This window comes from Pelophylax lessonae, assembly GCF_965119305.1.
Source record: "Pelophylax lessonae genome assembly, chromosome: 1".
Taxonomy (NCBI): Eukaryota; Metazoa; Chordata; class Amphibia; order Anura; family Ranidae; genus Pelophylax; species Pelophylax lessonae.
In genome coordinates this window covers 881,159,155-881,178,297 of record NC_138768.1, presented here as the reverse complement: position 1 = coordinate 881,178,297, position 19,143 = coordinate 881,159,155, and the positions used below count along the sequence as shown (strand labels likewise).

The following is a 19,143-nucleotide window of genomic DNA, read 5'->3' as shown; positions in this document are numbered from 1 at the left end:
TGCACTCTGTACATAACATAATCTTGAGCACTGCACTCTATACGAAATGCAGTCCTGTACCCTGCACTCTGTACATAACACACTCCTGAACTCTGCACTCTGTACATAACATAATCTTCAGCTCTGCACCCTATACGAAATGCAGTCCTGTACCCTGCACTCTGTACATACCATAATCATGAGCTCTGCACTCTGTACATAACACACTCCTGAACCCAGCATCTTTGCATAGATACAACTGGCCCTTTGAGGGCAACCATACTGCTGATGCGACCCGCGATGAAATTGAGTTTGACACCCCTGCTGTAGACCCATCACTTCAATGTTGCTCTTGCTAGAGACTTGCCATGCAAATTTGCTACAGATTGGAAAAGTGTCAACTAGAACTTGTGCTTCAAGTGCTCTGCAAGTGTACAACTTAGCAATAAAAATGTGCAGCAAGTTACCAGACTTACAATTCAACACTGCCACAAATGTGTCTTTGCTATCTGGGTACAAGCTAGGATGGAGGAATAAACCAACCAGCTGTGTGTGAGAGGCACTGTAGACATTAGGGTCCACAATTACCCCCCATATAAGATCAGCCAATCATATAATTTCCTGCACCAAATAAAGCAAATACGATGCTTACCCGATAACTAGCGCCTCCTATCTCAAGGTTTCCTGGGGAAAAAAAGACTGTGAGTAAGGAGAAAACAAAGTCATCAATCCTAAATAACTGATCAGAGTCATGTGCACAGTGTTGGAATCCAAACTAATTGGTGTTATTATCCTAAAGTAGAACTTCGCCTTTATAACAATCCAATTGCTTGTCCTATTGGATAAGACAGTTTGTAAATGATGTACAGTTAGGTCCATATGTATTTGGACACAGGCACCATGTTCATACTTTTGGCTCTGTATGCCACCAGAAGAAGATTAAAACTAAACAATCCAAATGAATTTGAAGTGTGGACTTTCAGTTTTAACCTCTTGCCGACCGCCGCACGACTATATACGGCGGCGGTCAGCCCCTCCTGGGCAAAGTGACGTATATATACTTCATTCGCCCGCGAGCCAATAGGGGGCGAGCGCGCGCCGCCAGAGGCGCGCTCCCGCCCCTGCTCGTTCTCGGACACTCCAGCGCGAGTGACCAGAGGCTCGGATGTCCGCTGGTCACTCGCGATCGTCCGCTGCAGAGGGAAAAAGGCAGGCGGCTAATGTAAACAAAGCCGCCTGTCATTCTCCCTGGTGTAACTGCAGAGATCATACGATCCTGCTATTTAGGATCGTATGTCTCTGTGATTACATGAAAAGCCACGCCCCTTTACAGTAAGAAACACGCCCCTAGGGACACATTTAACCCCTGCCTCTCCAATAAAGTTAACCCCTTCCCTACCAGTGTTATTTTTACAGTAACAGTGCATATTTATAGCACTGATTACTGTGGTAATATCACTGGTACTCCCAAAAGTGTCAAAAATGTCAGTCAGGGGTCCGATCTGTCTGCCGCAATGTCGCAGTCCCGTAAAAAAAATTGCAGATCGCCGCCATTACTCGTTAAAAAAAACCCAAAAATGACAGAAATCTTTCCCTTAGTTAGTAAACGCAATAACTTTTGCACAAACCAATCAAAATACGCTTATTGTAATCTTTTTTACCAAACATGGGTAGCATAAAACAAATTGGGGGGAATTTCATAAAAAAAAATGTGAAAAATATTGTTGTTTTTGCAAAATTGTCGCTCTTTTTTTGTTTATAGCGCATGATCAAAAAATCGCACAGGTGATCAAATACCACCAAAAGAAAGCTCTGTTTGTGGGGAAAAAAGGACGTCAATTGCATTTGGGTTCAGCGTCGCATGACCGCGCAATTGTCCGTTAAATTCACGCAGTGCCGAATCGCAAAATAGGCCCTGGTCAGGAAGGGGGTAAAATCTTCCGGGGCTTAAGTGGTTAATTCAAGGGGTTGAACATAAATATCAAGTACAAATTTTAGGAACTGCAACCATTTTTATACACAGTCCCCCCATTTTCAGGGGCTCAAATGTAAATCTACAAGTGTTCGGCCGCAGGCCGGTGTTTGTGGGAGGAGCTAGCGGGCTTTATAGCGCCGCCCCTCCCCTACTCCAGCCTGCTGCTGTTCGCTCTAGTCAGGTGTTCTAGCTTGTCACCTGACGTCCGCTGGAACTTCCGCCTCGAGGACCGAACTTCCGGTTGCCAGAAGACGCTGAAGACACCTCCGCCGCCGCCAGCACCTCCACCACTGCCAGCCGTCCCAGCACCTCCACCGCTGCCACCAGCCGCCGTCAGCACCTCCACCACCGCCAGCATCGCCACCGCTGCTTCTCCCCGCTGTACAAGCCGGGTCAGGTACCGATTGGGGATCGGGGGGGAGGAGGGGGGGGCGGCTTCTTGCACACACTGCCTGCCTCTCAATCAAGGCCACGGCTATGTTCACTTGCATCACATTGCCTGCCTCCAGCTAGGCCACGGCTATTTTTCTCTTCATTGGGGGGGGCGCTCCAATCTTGGGCTACACAGCAGGAGGATTAAGGGGAAAGAGAAAAAAATAAAAGGGAATTTTGCTCAATTGCACTTCGTTCACCCTGGTTGGGCATGGTCTCCTGCAGAGGGGGGGGGGGGGGGTTGGTCTGTCGTCCCACCTGCCTGCCGGCCTTCCTCTCAATCAGGCACGGCTCCCCCTCACTGGGGTCACCAGGCGCCCCCAGGCTCTCATCGGGGGGCTCTTGGGTATATAGGTCAAGGGTAGGATAGAGGGATGATATATACATATATATACATACATACATATGTATCAACCTACCCCCTCGGTCAGGAGGGGGGGAGGCTTGGTGTCCAGGGTTCAGGGGGGGTGGGGGGGGGACTCACTAGCATTCCACGGGATCATGTGTTTCCCGATCCCTGGCTTCCATGACATGCTATCAACACTTGGGAGGTCATGTGTTGCTGCTTCTGTTTTTTTTTTTCCTCTCTCTTTCTCTCCCTCTTCTTCCCCCCCCCCCCCCCCTTCTTTCCTCCTTTGACTGATTGCCTTTTTTCTCCAGGATTACGTCATGTCCTTCAGTGCCGGTATCCGGTACTACTGCCAGGTTGCAGGTTCTTCCTTGTGTTTTACTCCACGGCTCCGCATTCAGGTAGTCATCACAGACGCCACTCCAGCGTTGCCCATAGGCACTACTAGGCCAGTCTTACATTTATCTCATTGGGCCTCCACACACATCTTTTAGTCACCTCGGTATGCCATATACCAGTTGTCTAGGCCCCTTCCGGTCACGCTTCAGGCACGCATCACACCTTCAGTATGTCACCAGCGGGTGCCACTCGGTTCCAGTTGTTCCATCACTACCTTCACCAACTCTGTGCCACGTACAATACTTCATGTCGTTCGTCCTTCCTCATGGGCACTGTTATTCGCTGTTTGCACTTCAACTGTATTGTACCTCGTCATGTGTTGTCTCCCCTGTCAAGCCCCCCCCCCCCTCCCCATAGGATGAGTAAACTGGCTGTTAGGGTTCAGGTGCTGGCCCTATACTTCCCCTTCATAGCTGGTCCCGCGAGGCCAACTTCCCAATCTCAACACGGAGATTCTTCGCCCCTCGGGCCAAACCATAGTTAGTGCCTCGCTTCACCCGTCTCATGGGTTTATAGTTAGGGCCTCACCTGTCACGGCCACATGTTTTGATTCTTTACTGTCACCGAGAGGCCAACCTTCCCGCCACCACGCTAGTGGCTCATGCCCCACGTCCAAATCATAGGTAGAGCCTCTTGCCTGCCGCTTGGCATCTAGCAGGGCCTCACCTGTCATGGGGTAGTTAAGTTTTTCGCTTAAGGGCACTAGCTAGCCAGCCAGTTTTGTTCTCGGGCTCTCGCGGTTGTTAATTGGACTTTGGTGTTCTATTTTGTTTCTTTCGACAGCGTGCCTCAAGGAGCCATCCTGGACGAAGGATCTTCCTCCCCCTCCACGCCAGCCAGACCTGGCACCCCAGTCAGATCTGGTACCCCCAGGGGTCATTGGAATCCATCCCCGCTGGGCTCCTATGGATCTTGGACCATCCCAAAGATCTCGGCGGTCCTACGCCAGAGGGGTATCCCGTTCCCGGCAACAGCTAGGAAGGCCAGACTGTTTAGAATCCTGTCTGAGCATCCGGAAGATCCTGGACTGGGCACCAGCTCTCAGGGCTGTGGATCAGTCATGCAAGGGACCCTGGACTCCATCCTGTCTTCCCTGCAGTCCATCGGCGATAGACTGACCAAACTGGAGGACGCCAGTCCAGCTCATGGGGTTTCTCCTCCTTCCTTACTGTTGCAGGCGCCCGCTCCCGTTAGTGAACAGGGTAGGCCCCCAGTTCCCCTCTTTCCCTCTGCTACAGTGTCTCCCATCATTACCCCGGCACACATGGTCCCCCCAGCCCTCCGCAAGGATATCCTGGAGGGGAAGGACATTAACCTGGTGGCTCTCCTTATTGCCTCCCAAGATGTGGTAGAGAACAAGGTTTACAACTACGGGGATTTGTCTGTAGTGATGAAGGCCAGAGACCCCAGGCTCAATAAGAAGCTGACCATCCCTGAATTCGTCCTGGCTTTCGGGATTTACAGGGATGTGTTATGTTCTGTCTACCCACATCGTTGGGAGGAGTTGGATCTTTATCTCCATAAGGTTGTGGATATGGGCCACAAGTACGGGGGTTTTACATTTTCTGACTTTCATAAGTCAGTTTCAGCCAAAGCAGCGGCTACCTTGGCACAATTCAATGTGCGGTTCGATTGGAGCCTCTTGGACACCAAACTTTTCTGTAGGCACTTTGCAGGTTTGGGGCCTCCCTCTTGCGCCACATGCTCATCCACCTCGCACTCTGCCAACCTTTGCCCCATGGAGACCGAGTCCTCCACGTCCGGGGTCCTGGGGGGGGCTGGCAGATCAGAGCAGCGTGGCCTTAGAGACAAACTGGGTCACCCGATCATTTACTTAGGCAAGGCCCAGGTCTGCAACAATTTCAACGGGGGGGGGGGGGGGGGGCGTGTAGTTTCAGTGCTTGCAGGCTGCTCCATGTTTGTTCAATTTGCTTCAGGGCTCATACCAAGTCCATGTGTCCATCAAGGCTTAATCCAAACCAATGACTGACTGGGGTCAAGATCGAGGTGCTGGCTTTTTACCTACAGTCTCACCCGTCTCCGCACCTGCATCGAGTATTTGGTACAAGGGTTCTCGGGGGGTTCCACACGGGGTTGGTGTCTCTACCCACAGGGTCACTAGAATGTCCCAACCTACTGTCTGCCAGGGAGGACCCGCAGTCGATGGATCTTCTGCTCAGAAAGGAAGTTCAGGAAGGGTTCATGTTAGGCCCCTTTCCCAACCCCCCCTTCACCTCCTGGCGTACTAACCCCATTGGTATCTCCACAAGCAAATACTCGAATAAAAAGCGGTTAATCATTGACATGTCGGCTCCTCATTCTTCAACTAACCCTAGCCTGAATTCTCTTATCCCTTCAGCTGAGTTCTCTCTCCACTATACCACCGTGGACAACGCCATCCAAGCCATTTTGGGGGCAGGTAGGGCTGCATGGCTCAGCAAGACAGACATAGCCAACGCCTTCAAGCTGTTGCCCATTCACCCCTCTTTATGGCATGTTCACGGTGTTAAGTGGAGGGAGGAATATTATTTTGCCATCAGGCTCACATTCGGGTCCAAGAGCAGTCCAAGGATTTTTGATACCTTCGCAGAGATGCTCTGCTGGCTTCTTCTGAACATCACCAGGGGCCCCACGGCTTTGCATTACTTGGACGACTTCTTGTTGATTGAACAGGGCAACTGCACTCCCGTCAGTTTGAGCAGCTCCATGGCCTTGTTTTCATCCTTAGGGGTCCCTCTGTCACCAGGCAAGACGATTGGACCTGTCACCAGGTTAGATTTCTTGGGGATCACCTTGGATTCCATCTCCATGCAGTCCAGCCTCCCTGAGGACAAGCTTAGGCGCATTCGAAAGGTGGTAGGCAGGTTCCTTGAAGTGGGGACCTTTTTGAGGAAAGATCTGCAGTCATTAATTGGGTCTTTGAATTTTGCCATGCGCATCATCCCCCAGGGCAGGTCCTTCATCTCCCGGTTGCTGTGTCTATTGCCAGGTCTTCTGGAGGGCGTTGTCACCCACTTGGATCCCCCAGCCAGGGCGGACCTGGCCATGTAGGTGGAGTTCCTGGAAAGTTGGAACGGCATTTCTATGTTTATCCCGCCTATCTCTTCCCAGTCCATTGTGTTTTGGACGGATACGGCCGCTAATACTGGGTTCACAGCCATCTTTGGGGACTCGTGGTTCAGGGATCGTTGGCCGGCTGAGTCACTTTCCTTACCCGCTTTCGGTGAGACCTTGGCGTTGTTCGAGATCTATCCCATAGTGGCGGCAGTTTTCACTTGGGGTAGGTGCTGGTCAGGGATGGCAGTCAAGTGTTTTAGCGACAATAAGGCAGTCTGTGACATCATTAACAAGGGCCAGTCATCATCCCTGACCATCATGAGGCTGGTTCGCAGGCTGACTTTGTTAGCAGCCACCTTCCAGTTTTTTCTTTATTGTGAACATATCCCGGGCCACTCCAACTCAGCTGCTGACGCTCTTTCCCGGGTCTAAATTACAGGTGTTCGTCAACCTCCACCCGACGGCCGACAGATGCCCCACTCGTACCCCGGAGTTCGAAGAATTAGTACTGGACTAGCCCGGATTGTGGCGCATGGTCGGGAATTGGCACGGATGGCTCTGTCGTCAAACACCAGGAAGGCTTATGACCGAGCCATGTCCATCTTCCGGAGGTTTTCAGCGGAATTTGGGTTGCACGACCACTCAGTTCAGACGATGGTCGCCTTTGCAGCCTTTTGCCACCTCCAGCTGAAACTATCTGCTAGTACCATCAAGCTGTATCTGTCTGGTGTTCAACATCATGTCCTGACGTACCAGCCGAACTCGTCTCCCTTTCTCAGGGCATAGCCATTAAAAAACCTTTTGAAGAGTATTGGCAAAGTGGATCGCCATACTCCGGTCAGGTGGTTGCCGATAGATGGGGAGAAATTCCGGGCTCTCTCCGATTTGTTTGACACGGCCCCTTTTGAATCCTTCACGAATTTAGTTGTCAAAACCGCCATGTACCTGGCCTTTTATGGCTTTCTCAGACCCGGGGAGTTCACGGTGGCTTCCCTATCAGAGGGTCGCTCATGCCTCCTCAAATGGGATTTGGTCAAACGGGGGGATCACTATGTCTTGTCACTTCGGTGTTCTAAGACCAGGCAGGTGGGACACCCTTTGTCCATCCCTTTGTACCCATCAGGGAATAATTGGTGCCCTGTCAAGGTCCTGGACAATTACGTTGCTCAGACCCAGAGCTCTCCCAGCTACTCACCACTTTTCATGTTGCTGGGCATCCCCCTCACCACAAATAAGTTTATATTTTATATCCGCACTCTATGTATCAGACTGGGTTGGGACCCTGCTGCGCACTCTGGTCACTCCTTTAGGATAGGCGCAGCATCAGCTGCCTCCGGCAACAACACGCTAGGCCACATCATCAAAAGACTTGGTCAATGGGAATTTGTTGCCTTTCAAGTATACATTCCTCACCCAGAGAAGGAGTTGAGGTTAGCTTTTAGTAGGCTTATGACATGAATTGGGTTGTTAATAAAGTGTGTTCTTTGCTTCCTTTTTGCCCCCTTTATTTACAGGCCTACCCCCTTACGTCGATTCTGGCACACCACACCGACTTTCCATACTAAGGGTATCCATCATTTTATTTACCGACCACAAGTGTTCGGCCGCAGGCTGGTGTTTGTGGGAGGAGCTAGCGGGCTTTATAGCGCTGCCCCTCCCCTACTCCGGCCTGCTGCTGTTCACTCTAGTTACCCCACCCACCTTCACCCTTTTTTCCTGACCTCTAATCTTCGGGGGGCCCTCTTTATTTACAGGCCTACCCCCTTACGTTGGTTCTGGCACACCACACCGACTTTCCATACTAAGGGTATCCATCATTTTATTTACCGACCACAAATGAATATAATCATAAATAAAATGTTCATTTTTAATATTTTGTTGAGAATCCTTTACTGGCAATGACTGCCTGAAGTCTGGAACCCATGGACATTACCAAAGACAGGGTTTCCTCCTCTCTGATGCTTTGCCAGGCTCTAACTGCAGCTGTCTTCAGTTGTTCTTTGCTTATGGCTCTTTCTGCTTTTAGTTTTGCCTTCAGCAAGTGAAATGCTCAATTGGGTTGATTGACTCGACCATTCCAGAATATTCCACTTCTTTTCCTTCAAAAGCTCCTGGGATGTTTTTGCAGTGTGTTTTGAATCATTGTCCATCTGTAATGTGAAGCACCGTCCAATTAGCTTTGCTGCATTTGGCTGAATGTGAGCTGACAGTATATCTCTAAACACTGCAGAATTCATCTGGCTGCTTCTGTCTTCTGTCACATCATCAATGACCCAGTGCCACTGGAAGCCATGCATGCCCATGCCATCACACTGCCTCCGCCATTTTTTACAGATGACGTTGTGTGCTTTCGATCATGAGCTGTCCCAATCCTTCTCCACAATTTTTTCTTCCAGTCACTCTGGTACAGATTTATCTTAGTTTCATCCGTCCAAAGAATGCTTTTCCAGAACTGCTCTGGCTTTTTTTAGGTGTTTTTTGGCAAAGTCTAATCTGGCTTTTCTATTCTTAAGGCCCCTTTCACACAGGCGGACCGTTCAGATCCGCCTGTCCGTTTTTTTTTGGCGGATCTGAGCGGTCCCCCCATGCATCTCTATGGGGGATCGGATGTCAGCGGAGACATGTCCGCTGACACCCGATCCGATCCGTCAAATCTGGACGGATGGAAACCCTATTTTCCATCCATCCACCGGATGGGATCGGATGAGAATGGACCGACGGTCCGTTCCCATCCGATTTCCCCCATAGAGATGCTTGGGGAACTGACAGATGTGTCTCCGTACACAGCGCAGAGACACAGCTGTCCTCCTCCTGCTCAGCGGGGGATTGGCGGCTCGATCCCCCGTTGAGAAAAACGGAATCCGTTCGACGGACGGATAGTGTGAAACGGGCCTTAGACTTATGAATGGTTTGCACCTTGTGGTGAACCCTCTGTATTTGCTCTCAAGAAGTCTTCTCTTGATTGTAGACTTTGACAATGATACGCCCACCTCCTGGAGAGTGTCCTTCACTTGTCTGGATGTTGTGAATGGGTTTTCCTTTACCATAGAGAGGATTCTGCGATCATCCACCACTGTTGTCTTCCGTGGACGTCCTGGCCTTTTTATGTTGCTGAGCTCCCCAGTGCGTTCTTCTTTCCACAGAAGGTACCAAACTGTTGATTTGGCCACTTCTAATGTTGCTGCTATCTCTCTGATAGATTTCTTTTGTTTTTGAAGTCTTACAATGGCCTGTTTCAGTTGCATGGACAGCTCCTTTGAACCCCTGATCTAGGTTCACAGTAATATATTCCAAATGCAAATACCACACCAACTCCAGACCTTTTACCTGCTTAATGGTGTTGTGCGTCTGACCGGGCTGTGCGACTGAATGTTGTGCGTCTGACCGGGCTGTGCGACTTAGTGTTGTGCGTCTGACCGGGCTGTGCGACTTAGTGTTGTGCGTCTGACCGGGCTGTGCGACTCAGCGTTGTGCGTCTGACCGGGCTGTGAGATTGTGAGTGTTGGGTGACTGACCGGTGTCAAGTGAGTGGAGCGGAATACCAGAGGGTGAGAAGGTAGCGTTAGGAAGCCAGGAAATAGCCACATAGGATAGACTTAAATCGCTGAATCCCCATTAGATTAGATAGTAGGTACAATGCCCGGCGGGTGTGGAGATGCGACTCGGTGTACATCTTGTGATATGTATGCGTTCCTCGGTCATGCGATCGAGGGCGAATACAAATGCGCAAAATGTGAGCACGTTGCTTCCCTGGAAGCTCAGGTCCTGAATCTAGGGAAGCAGCTGGCAACACTGAGACGAATGTCCATACCGGAGGAGAGCCAGGATTGTACCAATCAGGTGCAGGCAGGGGCCTGCACAGAGGTGGGCGGAGTATCGGAGGTGCAGGCATCAGAGCAGAGCAGAGGGGTGACAGTTAGGAGGGGTAGAAGGGGACAAGTCAAGGAGGCTGATCCTGGGCTGGAGCACCCCAATAGATACGCCCCGTTGTGTGATGTTGGGGAAACCAGTCAGGGACCAGCATTGCTGGAGCAGAGTGACGCCCCTAGCTGCCAGGGGAAGAACTCCTCCAGTGAGGCCGGGAGAAAGGGAAAGGATAGACAGGTGCTGGTGGTAGGGGACTCAATTATTAGAAGGGCAGATAGTGTAATCTGTGACAAAGACCGTGTGCGCCGAACAGTCTGTTGTTTGCCGGGCGCTCGGGTTCGGCACATCGCGGATCGGGTGAACAGATTATTGGGTGGGGCTGGGGAAGACCCAGCTGTCATGGTACACGTGGGTACCAATGACATAGGCAGAGGAAGACGGAGAGTCCTAAACGATTTCAGGGACTTAGGCGCTAAGTTGAGGACTAGGACCTCCAAGGTAGTATTTTCCGAAATACTACCTGTACCTCGAGCCACACCAGAGAGGCAGCGGGAGATTAGGGAAGTTAACGAGTGGCTGAGGAGCTGGTGTAGTAAGGAGGGTTTCGGGTTCCTGGAGAACTGGGCCGTCTTCTCAGTCGGTCACCGGCTCTTTGGTAGGGACGGATTGCACCTAAATGGGGTGGGTGCAGCCGTACTGGGTGCGAGGATGGCCAAAAAGTTAGAGGGGCTTTTAAACTAGGGAATGGGGGGGAGGGTACAGATGTAGAATTAGCCAGTGGAAAGCAAGCTTCAGAGGGCAGAAATGGGGGCATTAGCGGTAGGGTGTTCGGAGCTCCTATACCCAGGGTGGGTACGGGGAAAAATCAAGAGAGCAGCCTAAAAACATCAAAATTACGAGGCTTGTATACCAATGCCAGAAGCCTGGCCAACAAGATGGGAGAGCTGGAGCTGCTGATGTTTGAGGAGGACTTAGATTTTGTGGGGATAACTGAGACTTGGTTTGACAGCTCTCATGACTGGATGGCGACCATTCAGGGGTATTCCCTTTATCGCAGAGATAGAGAGGGTAAAAAAGGGGGAGGGGTATGTTTGTATATTAAGAACAGTATACAGGTAAATATGAGGGATGATATTAATAATGGAGCTATGGACGAAGCAGAATCCCTATGGGTAGAGCTTCAAAGGGAAGGCACGGTGGGGAAGGTAATATTGGGCGTATGCTATAGGCCCCCCAACCAGAGGGAGGAGGGGGAGGTGGACCTCATGTTACAGATAGGATTGGCAGCAAGGATGGGAAATGTCATTATAATGGGGGACTTTAATTATCCTGATATAGACTGGGCAGAAGGAACCGCGCATTCAGCCAAGGCTAGGCAGTTCCTAAATGTTTTGCAGGACAATTTCATGGGTCAGATGGTGAATGCACCGACAAGAAACAATGCGGTACTTGACCTACTGATTACCAACAATACAGACCTGCTCACGGATATAGAAATACGGGACAACTTAGGGAACAGTGACCATAGGTCAATTGGTTTCAGTATTAATTACAGTAATAGGAAACACAAGGGTAATATAAGGACACTGAATTTCAAAAGAGCCAATTTCCCTAAACTGCGCTCGCTGCTAGAAAATATCAAATGGGATAGAACCCTGGGAACAAAGAACACGGAGGAAAAATGGGAGTGCTTCAAGAGCATACTTAACAAGGGGGTGGGCCAGTGCATTCCACAGGGAAATAAATTTAAAAGAGCAAAACTAAACCCTGGGTGGCTAAACTCCAACATAAAAATGTATATTAGAGCTAAAGAAAAGGCCTTCAAAAAATACAAGACTGAGGGGTCATTGGCAGCATTTAAGCACTACAAAGAGTGTAATAAGAAATGTAAAGATGAAATCAGGGCGGCTAAAATAGAACACGAGAGACATATAGCGGAGGAGAGTAAAAAGAACCCCAAGAAGTTCTTTAAGTATATAAACAGTAAGAAAGCGAGGCCAGAACACATTGGCCCCATAAAAGATGATAAAGGAAAAATTGCCACAGAGGACAGAGAAAAGGCGGAAGTGTTAAATAATTTCTTTTCTTCAGTCTTCACAAAGGAATCGGGGGGCTACACGAACCCAGCTTGTAAGGCCGAACTAAATAATACACCTCAGGAAGTGCCGCCATGGCTAACAGAGGATAGACTTAGAGCTAAACTAGAGAAACTTAACATAAATAAATCCCCGGGACCGGATGGCTTGCACCCAAGGGTTCTTAATGAGCTCAGCCAGGTGATTGCCAGACCATTATTCTTGATCTTTAAGGATAGTTTACAGACAGGTATGGTGCCAGCTGATTGGAAAAAAGCCAACGTGGTACCAATATTTAAAAAGGGGCCGAGATATATCCCGGGTAACTATAGGCCGGTCAGCCTAACATCAGTAGTCTGCAAAATTTTGGAGGGGATGATAAGGGACCACATACAAGACTTTAGTAATGAAAACGGTATTATAAGTAGTAATCAGCATGGATTCATGAAAAATCGTTCATGCCAAACCAATCTATTAACCTTCTACGATGAAGTGAGCTGCCACTTAGATAAAGGTAAGCCTGTGGATGTGGTGTATCTGGACTTTGCAAAGGCCTTTGACACCGTTCCCCACAAACGCTTACTGTACAAACTAAGGAAGGTAGGTATGGACCATAAGGTGAGTACCTGGATAGAGAACTGGCTCCAGGGGAGAGTCCAGAGGGTGGTGATTAATGGGGAGTACTCTGAGTGGGCGGGTGTGGAAAGTGGGGTCCCCCAGGGTTCTGTCCTGGGACCAATCCTGTTTAATTTATTCATAAATGATCTAGAGGAGGGGATATCTAGTACAATCTCAGTATTTGCAGATGATACTAAATTAGGCATGCCAATATCTTCTATGCAGGATGTGGAAATCTTGCAAGCAGACCTGAACAAAATAACGGGGTGGGCAACTACATGGCAGATGAGATTTAATGTAGAAAAATGTAAAGTAATGCACTTGGGGGCCAGTAACCAGAAAGCAAGCTACTCACTAGGGGGGGAACCTCTGGGTGAGTCTAGGATGGAAAGGGACCTGGGGGTACTGGTAGACAACAGGCTTGGAAGTGGCATGCAATGCCAAGCCGCTGCAAGCAAAGCCAACAGAATACTGGGTTGTATAAAAAAGGGGATTCACTCCAGAAATAAAGAGATTATTCTTCCACTCTACAAAACTCTGGTCCGGAGTATGCTGTCCAGTTCTGGGCACCGGTCCTCAGGAAGGATGTGCTGGAACTGGAGAAAGTCCAGAGAAGGGCAACAAAAATAATTAGGGGAATGGAGGACATCAGCTATGAGGAAAGACTACAAGCACTGAACTTATTCTCTCTGGAGAAGAGACGATTGAGGGGGGATATGATATCAATGTACAAATACTGTACTGGCGACCCTAGCATAAGGAACAAACTATTCAGAGTAAGGGAATACAATAAGACACGTGGCCACTCACTAAAACTTGAGGAAAGGCGGTTTAACCTTAAAGTGCGTAAGGGGTTCTTCACTGTAAGAGTAGTAAGGATGTGGAATTCTCTTCCGCAAGCAGTCGTATCAGCGGGGAGCCTTGATAGTTTCAAAAAACTATTGGATGGACACCTTAAAGACCACAACATACAGGGGTATACAATGTACGGTTAGCAAACACACACACACATCATAGGTTGAACTGGATGGACTTGTGTCTTTTTTCAGCCTCACTAACTATGTAACTATGTAACTATGTTAATTGACGAAGAAATAAAGAAAGAGTAGACCAGTAGACCACACCTGGCCGTGAAACAGCTTTTGATTCAAATTGAATCAAAATGTCTAAATACTTTTGGTTCCTTGAAAAAGGGGATATGGCGATTCCTAAGAGCTGTAATTACTAAACCCTTCCTCTGATTTGGATGTACATACCATCAAATTACACCTGAGAGTGTGCACTTTCAGCCCATATCCATCATATAACTATAGCTTGAAAATGTTTTGGTAAATACCTGAAAAAATAAAATTGTGCCTGTGTACAAATATACTGAACAAAATTATAAACCCAACACTTTCTGTTTTTGCCCTCATTTTTCATGAGCTGAACTAAAAGATCTAAGACTTTTTCTATGTACACAAAAGGCAGATTTCATTCAAATATTGTTCACAAATCTGTCTAAATCTATGTTAGTGATCGCTTCTCCTTTGCCGAGATAATCCATCCACCTCACAGGTGTGGCATATCAAGATGCTGATTAGACAGCATGATTATTGCACAGGTGGGCCTTAGGCTGCCCACAATAAAAGGCCACTCTAAAATCTGCAGTTTTATCACACAGAGCAATGCCACAGATGTCCCAAGTTTTGAGGGAACGTGCAATTGGCATGCTGACTGCAGGAATGTCCACCAGAGCTGTTGCCCATGTATTGAATGTTAATTTCTCTACCATAAGCCGTCTCCAAAGGTGTTTCAGAGAATTTGGCAGTACATCCAACCGGCCTCACAACCGCAGACCACGTGTAACCACACCAGCCCAGGACCTCCACATCCAGCACCTTCACCTCTAAGATGGTCTGAGACCAGCCCAGGACCTCCACATCCAGCATCTTCACCTCTAAAATGGTCTGAGACCAGCCCAGGACCTCCACATCTAGCATCTTCACCTCTAAGATGGTCTGAGACCAGCCCAGGACCTCAACATCCAGCATCTTCACCTCTAAGATGGTCTGAGACCAGCCCAGGACCTCCACATCCAGCATATTCACCTCCAAGGTAGTCTGAGACCAGCCCAGGACCTCCACATCCAGCATCTTCACCTCCAAGATGGTCTGAGACCAGCCCAGGACCTCCACATCCAGCATCTTCTCCTCCAAGATGGTCTGAGACCAGCCCAGGACCTCAACATCCAGCATCTTCACCTCTACGATGGTCTGAGACCAGCCCAGGACCTCAACATCCAGCATCTTCACCTCCAAGATGGTCTGAGACTAGCCCAGGATCTCCACATCCAGCATCTTCACCTCCAAGATGGTCTGAGACCAGCCCAGAACCTCCACATCCAGCATCTTCTCCTCCAAGATGGTCTGAGACCAGCCCAGGACCTCAACATCCAGCATCTTCACCTCTACGATGGTCTGAGACCAGCCCAGGACCTCAACATCCTGCATCTTCACCTCTAAGATGGTCTGAGACCAGCCCAGGACCTCCACATCCATCATCTTCACCTCCAAGATGGTCTGAGACCAGCCCAGGACCTCCACATCCAGAATCTTCACCTCCAAGATGGTCTGAGACCAGCCCAGGACCTCCACATCCATCATCTTCACCTCCAAGATGGTCTGAGACCAGCCCAGGACCTGCACATCCAGCATCTTCACCTCCAAGATGGTCTGAGACCAGCCCAGGACCTCCACATCCAGCATCTTCACCTCTAAGATGGTCTGAGACCAACCCAGGACCTCCACATCCAGCATCTTCACCTCCAAGATGGTCTGAGACCAGCCCAGGACCTCCGCATCCAGCATCTTCACCTCCAAGATGGTCTGAGACCAGCCCAGGACCTCCACATCCAGCATCTTCAACAAGCTGTTGCAACAATCAGTTTGCATAACCAAAGAATTTCTGCACAAACTGTCAGAAACCGCCTCAGGGAAGTCAATCTGCAGGCTCGTCGTTCTCATCGGGGTCTCCACCTGATTGCAGTTCATCGTAACCGACTTGAGTGGGCAAATGCTCACATTCAATGGCGTCTGGCACTTTGGAGAGGTGTTCTCTTCATGGATAAATCCCGGTTTTCTTAGATCTTTGAGTTCAGCTCATGAAAAAATGGGGGCAAAAACAAGAGTTGCGTTTATAATTTTGTTCATTATATCGAACTGTACAATGACCTGGTTAACCAATCAGAAATAATCTAATAATGAAATGGGCATCGCCTAACCCAAAACACAGAGAAGGGCATCGCTTACTCCTTATAGGAAAATTAAATTTTGGAAGAAAATGACCGACCAGACTTACTCTGAAGTTTTCGATTTTTCCTCCAAAGAAGAAAAGAGCAGATCGCCAGAAGGACCACCACAGCCAGACAAGGGAGGAGAATCTGCAGAATTTTAGAACTGAAACAGAATACCAGCTTAAGAAGAGACTAAATAAATAAATTCAATACATAAATAAATAAATATCAATAGCCTATTAAAAGAAAATAAAAAAGCTACTTTTGAGGTAAAACGCACATTCAATCTAGAGTGGTCCCCCAAAGCAAATTCTTTCAGCCACTTGATATCACCAGTCCTCCACACTGAATGATGGTATCCAAATACTGTATATATATATGTGTATATATGTATATCCCTAACCCAAAATCTGCATAGTTGGGTCACCCTGGCATGGCAGAGTCAGGTCACCCTTACATGGCAGCTGCATGACCCCACTCTGCCATGTCAGGGTGACCGGTGTTTGGGGTGACCTGACTCTGCCATGCCAAGGTGACCGTGTGTATATATATATATATATATATATATATATACACAGTGCCTTGCGAAAATATTCGCCCCCTTGAACTTTTCGACCTTTTGCCACATTTCAGGCTTCAAACATAAAGATATAAAACTGTAATTTTTTGTGAAGAATCAACAACAAGCGGGACACAATCATGAAATGGAACGAAATTTATTGTATATTTCAAACTTTGTTAACAAATAAAAAACTGAAAAATTGGGCGTGCAAAATTATTCAGCCCCTTTACTTTCAGGGCAGCAAACTCTCTCCAGAAGTTCAGTGAGGATCTCTGAATGATCCAATGTTGACCTAAATGACTAATGATGATAAATAGAATCCACCTGTGTGTAATCAAGTCTCCATATAAATACACCTGCACTGTGATAGTCTCAGAGGTCCGTTTAAAGCGCAGAGAGCATCATGATATATATATATATACAGTATATATACATATACACAATATAAATCTATATATATATATAAAGGCCTCCTAAAAACGCAAGCGCTAAATGCGGGTACCGTTTTTGCGTTTGAAACACCGGGAAACACACGTTGGAAAGCAAATAATTGCTTTCCAAAAAAACGTCACTGAACTCAACTGCCTGTAAATGACTGTAAACGACCCGGTGTACATGGACAGATAAGATAACATAGAGGTGGGTTCAGGGGCTTCTGAAAAAAAATCGCCCAACTGCTCCTAAATGTCCGTTTACAAGTTGCAGTGTACATGAGCCCAAAAGGTTCAAGTTTTCTGCTGTGCTGTCTCGTGTTTTGCAGCTGTCTGGGTTCACTGCGCTCTTTCTCAGCTGAAATGATTGGCTAGATTTTCCCAACAATTGTCTAAAGACTCACATAAACAGGGGCTCCCCAGTGCCGCAGCACAGATCTCTTGCTAAACCACTGCCAAGCTGTAGGCTGTTACTATGTCATTCTGTGCCCCCATCGGCATCTGGCATCTGGGGACCCATTCGGGATTCCCTATGGGGTTTGAAATCTGAGAACTTTTACGGACTCTTAGCTGCCAGTTATGGACTTATTGCCTTTGTGGACTACTGCCAAATTACGGACTTAGGGACTTAGGGATTACTTGCTACCTCTTGTGGATTTATTGCCTTAAAGGACTCTTGCCTAAAATGGACGACTTATGGTTTTGCCATAAGGTACAGTCACTTTATACATGGGTAAGCCACAGAGCCCCGGCAAGGCAACGTATTTTCTGTGGACCTAACTTTAACTCTTTGGACTGGGTGTTGCAGTTTGCCCTTGTGCCTTTAACCACTTTACGACTGCCCGCCGCTGATGTACTGCGGCAGGCAGCCGCTCCCAGGCAGCTCGCTCTCGGGAGGCTATGGGGCGAGCGTGCGCCGTCAGCGGGGAAGCTGATGCAGCGGGCAGGCGGCTCCGATTGCCGCCTAACACCTGCGATCGCTCCCCACTGAGAGAGAAGGACGGTCGGATGTTGTAAACACAGCTGACCGTTCTTCTCCCTGCAATGATCACAGAGTGCCTGCCTGTGATCCTTCTATATAGGATCACATGTCTCTATGGTCATTTCAGAAGCCACGCCCCCCCCCCACCCAGTTAGAATCACTCCCCTAGGCTCACATTTAACCCCTTGATCACCCACAGGGTTAACCCCTTCCCTGCCAGTGTCATTATTACAGTAACAGTGCATATTTTTAGCATTGATTACTGTAGCAATATGAATCAATATGAAATGCACTCACATGGTACATCAAGTACTGGGCATATGTAGGTTCCTCTCCTGCTGTATGGCCTCTTCAGATCCCGCACTGTACCCACTCAGTGTCCCCTGGAAAGTGAAGCTCCCCTCAAGACGAGCGATCCGCTGCACCTCCGGCGTCTCTGCCTAGTGCGCCTGAGCCAGACTCCGCTGTCCCCACCGTGAATCCCGCACAACGCACAAGGATCCAGGCAGAAGCCGATAACTCTCCGGCAGATGGTGGTGGAGGATGGAAACTAAGGCCCAGCACTGGTTGCTATGACAACATGTTTCGGAGGCGTAGCCTCCCTCTTCAGGTCATAGCTATGTCAGTGCCCCAGAACTATATGTACGTGTGTGTATATACTGGCCCCTCCCCCGCCCCTGGACTTAAAACGGCCATACCAGGAGAGGCTCCGCACGCTGGGAACACTTACAAGCATTTGCAAGAGTCTATGATTACAATTAAAAGCGGCAACATATATTGCAACAAAAACACATGTTATATGTACATGGCTCATATTAAAACTCATAAAAAATGAATTTATATATATAAAAAAAGTACACCTAGCACACCAGCCATGCAAAAATATATACATAAATACCCACACATGCATACATAAGGATGCATGTGTATTATTAAAATCTTCCATATAAAATATAATATATAATACATATACAAAAATGTGAAAAAATTAAAATAAAAATAAAAAAATATAATAGAAATTAAAAAAAAATAAACCTACGTCGCTGGACTCTTCCCCTTGTGGGCGGCGCACGTGCGCCACCGGAGGCTCGCTCCCGCTGTATTCAGACACAGCGGGAGTCAGGACAGGGGAGGTGGTGATTA

The 19,143-nt window shown here is 48.3% G+C and overlaps 1 protein-coding gene across 1 annotated transcript in view; it reads right to left on the bottom strand.

Moving 5' to 3' along the window:
- LOC309550627 (uncharacterized protein) overlaps positions 1-19,143 on the bottom strand; it is a gene marked incomplete at its 5' end in the record, with an annotated part of 206,975 nt that overhangs the window by 177,132 nt on the left and 10,700 nt on the right. The window contains 2 exons of the mRNA XM_082250965.1: positions 632-663; positions 16,091-16,188. Of these exons, the coding sequence (XP_082107091.1) occupies positions 632-663; positions 16,091-16,188 (130 nt within the window). The remainder of the gene's footprint in view (positions 1-631; positions 664-16,090; positions 16,189-19,143) is intronic.